The sequence below is a fragment of the Gadus chalcogrammus genome, chromosome 13 (assembly GCF_026213295.1).
Source record: "Gadus chalcogrammus isolate NIFS_2021 chromosome 13, NIFS_Gcha_1.0, whole genome shotgun sequence".
NCBI lineage: Eukaryota > Metazoa > Chordata > Actinopteri > Gadiformes > Gadidae > Gadus > Gadus chalcogrammus.
Window position 1 is genome coordinate 5255948 of NC_079424.1, and position 8881 is coordinate 5264828.

Below are 8881 nucleotides of genomic sequence, written 5' to 3' on the forward strand. Positions count from 1 at the left end.
GGGCCGGGCTCGGACAGAACGTGGACGAGCTCGGGTCGGGTCGGCTTGATTTGTCTGGGCCTGTTCTAAGCTCTAGGTTGAGGACACTCGGCTAACGGTGGAGTCTGGGTTCTATTGGTGATGCGTGGTTCGGTCGGTTCTTGGCGGGAGCTGAGAGGCTGCAGGTCATCTTAGTTGGCCCCAGTGGTCTGGGGTTTGTGACGGTGTGTTCTGCGGTTCTTGACTCACTCCTATGAGCTGCGTGCTTGGCTGGTTAGTGGTCACGTGTAAAAACAGGGTGTGTAACATGCTGACACAGGATTCATGGTGGCTTGGTTTTCCTTACATTTTATAAACTCAAAAATGGTTTCGCTTATCATATTATGTTGAAGCCCTGCTTTTTTTATTCACACTTTCCTTACTCCTACCACCACTTCACCATAAATGGATGGGCCAACACATGACAATGATGCTGAGACACATATGTTGTGGTTAAACGCTAATATGGATATCTGCAAATGACATGACAGCCTGCATTGTTTTGCTAGACGGAAACGTGAGTCCTGAGCTGCCAGGGTCTGCCCTGGGCTCTGGGGCACAGCTGGATCCAGGCTGAGGTCTGATGGTCATGTGACACGGACCACTGGCTGAGCATGCCTCCAGCAGTAGTTTTCCCCGAGCCTCGCTCCACAGGAGCGTGGCCGGTGGAGTGTACTCTCTGAATGCTTGAGAACACCGTGGACCTTTTTACCGTCGCCTCAATGTCTGCTGCAGCTTTCGGTCGGCTGGAAATGTCTGTGGTGACGTAGAAAGGTATGCGTGTTGTCGTCTTTATCGTTGATGTGTGTCACTAATTGAAGGCTGGGAAGTCTGTTGCTCTGGAGGTGTATGTGTTGGTCAAAGACCCTGGCTGCTGTAGAGCGGTGTTGGAGTCCAGGTTAGGAGGCTCCATCGTGAGGAGCTGGCAGCAAGCAGGGCCTTCTATCTCTAAGCATGCTTAAATGGAGCATGAGAGCTCCATCAATCAATTGATTATTTGATTATGGCTGGCTCGGCTAGACAGATGACAGTTTGTTCATGAGAGCTGTGCTCGGTTCAGTCAAGCTGAGTAAAAATGTGAAGAGTCGGCTTCAAACCTCCCAGCTGGCATTCCATAGATAAGTCACAGTCTGCACATACGGCAAAGGTAGACTCTAGATAACATTATCCAATGTCCATTTTTCACTGAGGGGCCTCTATTTAACTTGCATTTCGACTACGACTATTGAGTTCTTCTGTGAAATTTGATATTGATGTAATGAAGAACCGTTCATTAAACGGTTCAATAATTCCGGACATTGTTTTCTCTGAACTTCCTTCTTTCGGTTGGTATCATTATGCCTACTCTCAGCTGCCATGTTGACGTCAGTTCCATGTTCCTCATTATGCCTTCCAGCTGTAGAAGTTCATCTAAATGAAGAGTGGAACACGTTCTCCATGTTGGAGCCAGTGGTTCCTCAATATACCTTCCATCAAGGTTTTATTGAAATTAAGAAACAAGTTCTCTCCAATTTAGAACTAGAAAGTCTATATTGCTTGATTGCCCTTAATGCTGTGATGTTCAGTAGAAGGTATAGAGACACATCAAGAGAGAGTTTATTAATCTGTTTTTATTAAGGGATTGGGATTTTTAGAAGAACGTGTTGATGCATTATTTAGTTGTAAAGCCTATGTGGGATGGCCTTGATATTCAGGTTGTTCTGGTTTTCAGCTCCTCTAGACGTGTTGGGGCTTTTCCATTTTGATCTCCAACCATTGTTCCCTCGCCCCACCTTAATGTGAGGTTTTGTGAAGATCCCCACACTAACCTGAACCTAGAGGTTCCTTCTGTTAGTGTGAGGTTCTCTTGACTCATGTCCTGGGGGCGTGTCTTATGACCTGGGGGCATGTCTTATGTCCTGGGGGCGTGTCTTATGTCCTGGGGGCGTGTCTTATGTGCTGGGGACGTGTCTCATGTCCTGGGGTGTGTCTCATGTCCTGGGGTGTGTCTCGTGTCCTTGGGGCGTGTTTCATGTCCTTGGGGCGTGTTTCATGTCCTTGGGGCGTGTCTCATACTGCTGGGGCCTGTCTCATGTCCTGGGGGCGTGTCTTATGTCCTGGGGGCGTGTCTCATGTGCTGGGGGCGTGTTGTGGGGACCGCTTGTCATGTCGTCCTTTTTTTCATGTAGAACAGATTTGTCTTCCTTCTTTTAGAACACCAATGGTCACATTGTGTTCCCGCCACGCCCGTAGCAATGAGGACACTGAGTTCTGGACCTCTGTCAGTTTTGTGCAGAAAAAAATTGTATTTGTGCCTAAATACAACTGTATACCAAAATCTGCGGTTGAGCACTTCTCCGAGATGAGTAATGCTTAAATCTGTTGGTTTGTGTGTGTGTGTGTGTGTGTGTGTGTGTGTGTGTGTGTGTGTGTGTGTGTGTGTGTGTGTGTGTGTGTGTGTGTGTGTGTGTGTGTGTGTGTGTGTGTGTGTGTGTGTGTGTGTGTGTGTGAGAGATCAGGAATAATGTGTGTGTGTGAGATCAGGAATAATGTGTGTGTGTGTGATCAGGAATAATGTGTGTGTGTGTGATCAGGAATAATGTGTGTGTGTGTGATCAGGAATAATGTGTGTGTGTGTGATCAGGAATAATGTGTGTGTGTGTGATCAGGAATAATGTGTGTGTGTGTGATCAGGAATAATGTGTGTGTGTGTGATCAGGAATAATGTGTGTGTGTGTGTGTGTGAGATCAGGAATGATGTGTGTGTGTGTGTGTGAGAGATCAGGAATGCTGTGTTCCTCGTGATTTGGGAGAAAAAAAACCCATGGCTTAAAAAGCACATGACTGAATTAATTGATGACTGAATGAAGTTCCAACTTGAGTGGATGAACATTTTCACCAAAAAAATGCATTATTATTGCCATCCCAACAATCAATAAACTGTAAACGGAACGATTAGATTTAAAAGTTTTCCCTTCTAAATCTGAAATATGACACATCTTCATGTTTTCTGTGTTCAGCGCTGAGAAGATGACCTCCAGGAAGAAGGTGCTGCTGAAGGTCATCATCCTAGGAGACTCTGGGTGAGTCTTTATGGTCAGGACCAAGAGGTCACAGGTCATACCTGGTGGACCTAGAGACCAAGGGAACAGCGTAAAATACATTTCTTGGGAGCATAATAAATCCATACTTTGTGTAACTGTCAGATTAATTAATGTGATGTGTGGAATGAGGAACGTACTGTCAGTCTGAGCTCCTGGTTCTCCTCGTCTCCTCCAGGGTGGGGAAGACCTCCTTGATGAACCAGTATGTGAACAAGAAGTTCAGTAACCAGTACAAGGCCACAATAGGAGCAGACTTTCTGACCAAGGAGGTGATGGTGGACGACCGGCTGGTCACCATGCAGGTAGGGCAACGTCTTCTCGCCGGGTTTAACATCTCGCTGTGTTCCAAATGAGGAATCCTCCTGAAAGCCACCCCATAAGACGTCGACCCATTGGAGGGGGGGGGGGGGGGCCGCCCGTGGCAATCATTCTGACAGTCATTCTGACATCCTTCCTCCTCTCCTGTGATTGGTCCAGATCTGGGACACGGCGGGCCAAGAGAGGTTCCAGTCTCTGGGCGTGGCGTTCTACCGCGGGGCCGACTGCTGCGTGCTGGTGTTTGACGTCACCGCCCCCAACACCTTCAAGACCCTGGACAGCTGGAGGGACGAGTTCCTGATCCAGGCTAGCCCGCGCGACCCCGAGAACTTCCCCTTCGTGGTGCTGGGCAATAAGATCGACCTGGAGAACCGACAAGTCAGTACCGGTATCATCTCCTCACCCCCCAGCGTTAATCCCATGAGTCATTCAGGGGAAACGGCGGTCAAAGCAGATGTGTTCACGCACGACTTGAGTGCACCTCGGAGGAGTGGTTCCTTGTGGCTAGAACTTTGCAATTAATCAAAATTGGTCGCGATTAGGTCAAACGATCTGCAAACTAACATAGTCGAGTTGAAACGTGTTTGTTTTTGTTTTATTTTATTTGATAAATTTGTTTTACTCATTAAATGTTTTTTAGAAATAGAATAGCTTGATATTTTCTTATTATTTTCGATTTGAACAATTTATATATTTTTTAAGGGGAAATTTCAAAGTTATCATTCACAAAGGAGAGAAATGCTGAATAAATGCATCACGTTTTCAAATATTCTAGCAGCCGTACTTGTGGCTGGCTTTGAGTTGGACCGTATGGCTTGTGTTCACCACGCTGGGGACGGGTACAAGCTGTTCTTCAGGCATGGTGTGTTTGTGAACAGGTGACCACCAAGAGGGCCCAGGCCTGGTGTCAGAGCAAGAACAACATCCCGTATTTTGAGACCAGCGCCAAAGAAGCCATCAACGTGGAGCAGGCGTTCCAGACGATCGCACGCAACGCCCTGAAGCAGGTAGGTCTCACCAGGATAAATTTGATGAGAAAAAATGTGCCAAGGGGAGACTGGTTTAGACTGATATTTATATATTTATTTATATTACAATCGCGATTTTATAATGATAGAACGCCGGTTCTAAATGGGTGAAGTATCCCTTTAAGGTCCATTGTACACCCCTCACCCTGTGCCTCCCCCCCCCCCCCCCCCCCGACCCAGGAGACGGAGGTGGAGTTGTACAACGAGTTCCCGGAGCCCATCAAACTGGACCGCAACGACCGGGCCAAGCCGTCGGCGGAGAGCTGCAGCTGCTGAGGACCGTGGACCTTCTCCTCTCGCCACCAACCCCCGACACCAATTACTTTACGTGCGTTCCTCCTCCTCCTCCTCCTCCTCCTCCTCCTCCCCCCCAGGGAAGGGGTTCCCTCCTGCGGTCTTCCTCTCGCACTTGTGTCATGGAGAACCCCCTCTCACACAGTACGCCGCATGTGGACTTATTCCAACACATTAGCACACTAGAATCTCCCTTTATCAACATGCTGACCCTCCCAGGGACCAGGGCTCCTGTGACCTGCCCCCCCCCCCTCCCCCCTCCCCCCCTGCTGGAGCCCTCAGAGCTGATAAGACCCCCGTATGCCAGGCTGTGATGTGAGTTAACCAGTGTCATATTCCCTTATGGTCCCCATCGCCCCTCAGTCCCATTTCACAAAGGTTTGCTTTCTATGGTCTGTTCGAAGAAATTAAATCAACATCTAACAAACTATAATAGATAAATTATATATATATATGTACAATATTTGGCTGGTATAGTTTATTGCTGATGCCAGTCTGAAACGTATTTGTCTGCACTTTTTATGTTTTGCCTTTAAATGTTTCTATTGTTTAGGGATGCCTGGTTTTCCACCATTGCAATCATCTTGGGAAACGTTGAGTCACGCAGCTTCGCTTTCGGTTTTGTGTCAAAGTAACACCTCCTTCCAGCACCCCTTAATGCCCGCGTTCATGGGCCAATGTCGCAAATAGAAAATCAGTCGCTACCAATAAGACGTGCTGATTTAAAACGTGTAGAACATGATATTCAGACATTAATACTCTGCCTTTTATGTAAATGATGTGTAACGCTACCGTTTCTACTGTGTGTGTGTATTCTGTCCGTCATCACCGTCCTACACGGCTGGGACTGTCTCACCATCACACTCTTTCTTTTCTTACGTATACTATTGCTTGTGGCTCAGGTCGGCCGAGAAGTCAAGACTCCTTTTTAACTCTGTGTATACAGTAAACCTACAGGTGACATAGGGATGGGTTCAACAGATGGACTCTCTCTCTCCATCTCCAACAACTTATTTTTTTGCCCTCATAATACTATTTTCCCTGAAAGATCTCTGCAATACCAATGATGTTGTTGACAAATCCGGAAATAATAAAAATCTTGAATATATGAATTGTCCAGTGATGTGTGGTCATCGTTTATATTTACTGTGTTTTCCTGTATGTTGGTTTTTTGCCGTATTCAGTAGTGTTCAACAAATCCAGAAGCAGTCATTTCAGGTTTCGTTAGTGTTAACATTAATAGGAAATTGAGGCATTCAGCCAGCCGAACTTTGGTGCTTCAACAACAATGTGTAAATATTTATAGGTGTTTGTGTATATGTTTGTATGCATGTATTTTTATCACATAGGCCTATATATATTTTTTATTATATATTTTATATTAAATATTCGAGATGTCTGGTTGAGTACTGTCACTTTAAATCGGCCTCTAGTTTGCAGCATGTGACTTCCTGTGTAACCGCGGAAAAGGTTTGACGTTCCGTACTTCCGCCTGACGCCCCTCTGAGACTCCGAGATGGTAGGACTCTTATGCTCTTAATGTTGGGGTTGATGATTATTTGATTGTTCTGCGGTATATTTCGGTAGACCGGTACTAGGATGTATTCGCCCAACGTTCTGAGAGGTTTTTAAATTATTCCCATCGCGGCGGTTCGTAGGAGATGTTTGAGACGCTAACAGGCTAGCTTCAGCTGGCATTGACCAGTTCACTCCAGATGATTAATATACATTATATAAATATATGCCAGCACCTCACCACAGGGGGCTCGGTGGACCCCTCTGGCCTCATTCTGATCATGGTGACGGGGCCTTTTTAAAGACTGATCGATCCTCTTATGATCGATTCCTTGTTTGGGCATAGAGGGTTCGTGACGTCACGGTTCATCTGCAGATGTTTCCTCCTTCGCTCATATTGACGTCTTCTTCTAGACGGCCACCCTGCGCCCGTACCTGAACGCCGTGAGGGCCACGCTGCAGGCGGCCCTCTGCCTCGAGAACTTCTCCTCCCAGGTGGTGGAGCGCCACAACAAACCAGAGGTGGAGGTCCGGTGAGTCACCTGCTCATTACCATCACCTGTTCATTACCCGTGACCTGCTCATTACCCCTCACCTGCTCATTACATTACCTGCTCATTACCCCTCACCTGCTCATTACCATCACCTGTTCATTACCCGTGACCTGCTCATTACATTACCTGCTCATTACCCCTCACCTGCTCATTGCATCACCGGCTCATTACCCCTCACCTGCTCATTACATCACTGATTCATTACTATCACCTGCTCATTACCTGTTCATTACCATCTCCTGCTCATTACCTGTTCATTACCATCACCTACTCATCTGCTTATTCCCATCACCTGCTTATTAAAATCACCTGCTCATTGCCTTCTCACCCTACCCATCTGAGGCCATTTGTATCACTTTCCGCTTAAGAAGGTCTCCTACAAAACTGAGTGTCTGAAGTATATAAGTGGGAATACAAAAGCGGATCGAGTGAGAGGCGCCAGTTTGTGACCTTCCCCTTTTCCCCCTCAGGAGCAGTAAAGAGCTGCTGCTGCAGCCCGTCATCATCAGCCGCAACGAGAAGGAGAAGGTTCTGATCGAGGGCTCCATCAACTCTGTCCGAGTCAGCATCTCCGTCAAGCAGGTGGGAAGGAATGGCTGTCCCTCATGTTGGAGGGAAGGGGAATGAAGGGCTCCTCCTGATGGATAACTCATCTCTGAAATGAACCTTTGCCCTGCAGGCGGATGAGATCGAGAAGATTCTCTGCCATAAGTTCATGCGCTTCATGATGATGAGAGCGGAGAACTTCTTCATCCTGAGGAGGAAGCCAGTTGAGGTACGGGAACGAGGCGTCTGTGTGAAGCATCCACGCCGGGCCGAGACGGTTCTGATCTGTTTGTTTGTTTGCCTGTCTGCAGGGCTACGACATCAGCTTCCTCATCACCAACTTCCACACGGAGCAGATGTACAAACACAAGCTGGTGGACTTCGTCATTACCTTCATGGAGGAAATCGACAAGGAGATCAGTGAGATGAAGCTGTCGGTCAACGCCCGAGCCCGCATCGTCGCCGAGGAGTTCCTGAAGAACGTGAGTTAGAGTTGGTCGACAAAGAGCCTGAATACCTTTTCGTTGTCTGATTTCTGTTGTGTTCTAAATGATGATCTAATCAGCTCTGTTTGACATGTAAAGTATGAGGAATTATAATGCATTGTTGTTTTTGAGGAGACGTGTGGGTGAGTGTTTTTGTTTCATTCTTCCAGTTTTGAGGAGACCTGGACAATCCTGCTGATCTTGTCTGTGGGGACAGACAGACAGACCGCCTGTCAGACAAACCTCAGGTCAGACAGGATGTCGGGTCAGACAGACGGCTTCTAAAGTGCATTCCAGAACAAAGTTAAAGATGTATATGGTCCATGGATTCTGCCCTTCATTTAAGATGTTCCTGTGCTGGAAAGATATTGACGTTTGTACATAAATATTGGCAGCCAGTTTATGCCTGCATCATTATGGGTAAGGGTTAGGTTAAGGTGTAAGGGTTTGGTCCTTTCCTAAGGGATCAATATCGGTGAGCACAGGGATTTCTTTTTTTTTGGATAAATTAAAACTTATTTTATTTTATATGAAAGGCATTTATTTGCTATGGCGAACCTTTTGAATAAAGGGAAATCATTCGTTGCAAAGTGTTCTTGACTTGGCACAGACGACCCTATAGGAGACTGAAACAATTCAACAGTGAATAAACAGCATTATCATGTTTGTATTTTTGTTGTTTCTCAATTTTTTTTCAACTTTTGCATTATCAAATGGTACGGTGAGACCTAAAGACACGCAGTCCAACATAAAGTGGTCAGAAAGGAACCATCTGAGACGGCACGCTGCAAACCGAATACCTCCTCACCCCTTCTATCCAACCTCTATGGTGTCCTGTGCTTTTGAGGTGTCTGTACTGGCCTGTATTTTGTGAGGGGTCTTGTACTGGCCTGTGTTGTGTGAGGTGGCCTGTGTTGTGTGAGGTGTCTGTACAGGTGGTACAAAAGGTTTTGATAGTCTATGACTGCATAGAGTTGCAACGGCTCAGTAATGATGTTCGGTGATGAATTGTATTTGGTTATTTCAGGTGTAAAACTAGA

General features: G+C 46.6%; 2 protein-coding genes across 2 annotated transcripts in view; both read left to right on the forward strand.

Annotated features, from left to right (window-relative positions):
• LOC130401572 (ras-related protein rab7-like) overlaps positions 1-6068 on the forward strand; it is an 8133-nt gene extending 2065 nt beyond the window's left edge. Inside the window, exons 2-6 of the mRNA XM_056605409.1 lie at positions 3018-3080; positions 3277-3403; positions 3579-3797; positions 4298-4426; positions 4628-6068. Coding sequence (XP_056461384.1) covers positions 3028-3080; positions 3277-3403; positions 3579-3797; positions 4298-4426; positions 4628-4723 — 624 coding nt within the window. The 5' untranslated portion in view covers positions 3018-3027 and the 3' untranslated portion in view covers positions 4724-6068. The remainder of the gene's footprint in view (positions 1-3017; positions 3081-3276; positions 3404-3578; positions 3798-4297; positions 4427-4627) is intronic.
• Positions 6069-6184: 116 nt separating this feature from the next.
• arpc4 (actin related protein 2/3 complex, subunit 4) lies at positions 6185-8523 on the forward strand. The gene is made up of 6 exons (XM_056605410.1): positions 6185-6260; positions 6671-6789; positions 7281-7392; positions 7490-7585; positions 7668-7838; positions 8012-8523. Exons 1-6 carry the CDS (start codon positions 6258-6260, stop codon positions 8015-8017), a joined length of 507 nt encoding a protein of 168 aa, XP_056461385.1. The 5' UTR covers positions 6185-6257; the 3' UTR covers positions 8018-8523.
• The last annotated feature ends 358 nt before the right edge of the window (positions 8524-8881 follow it).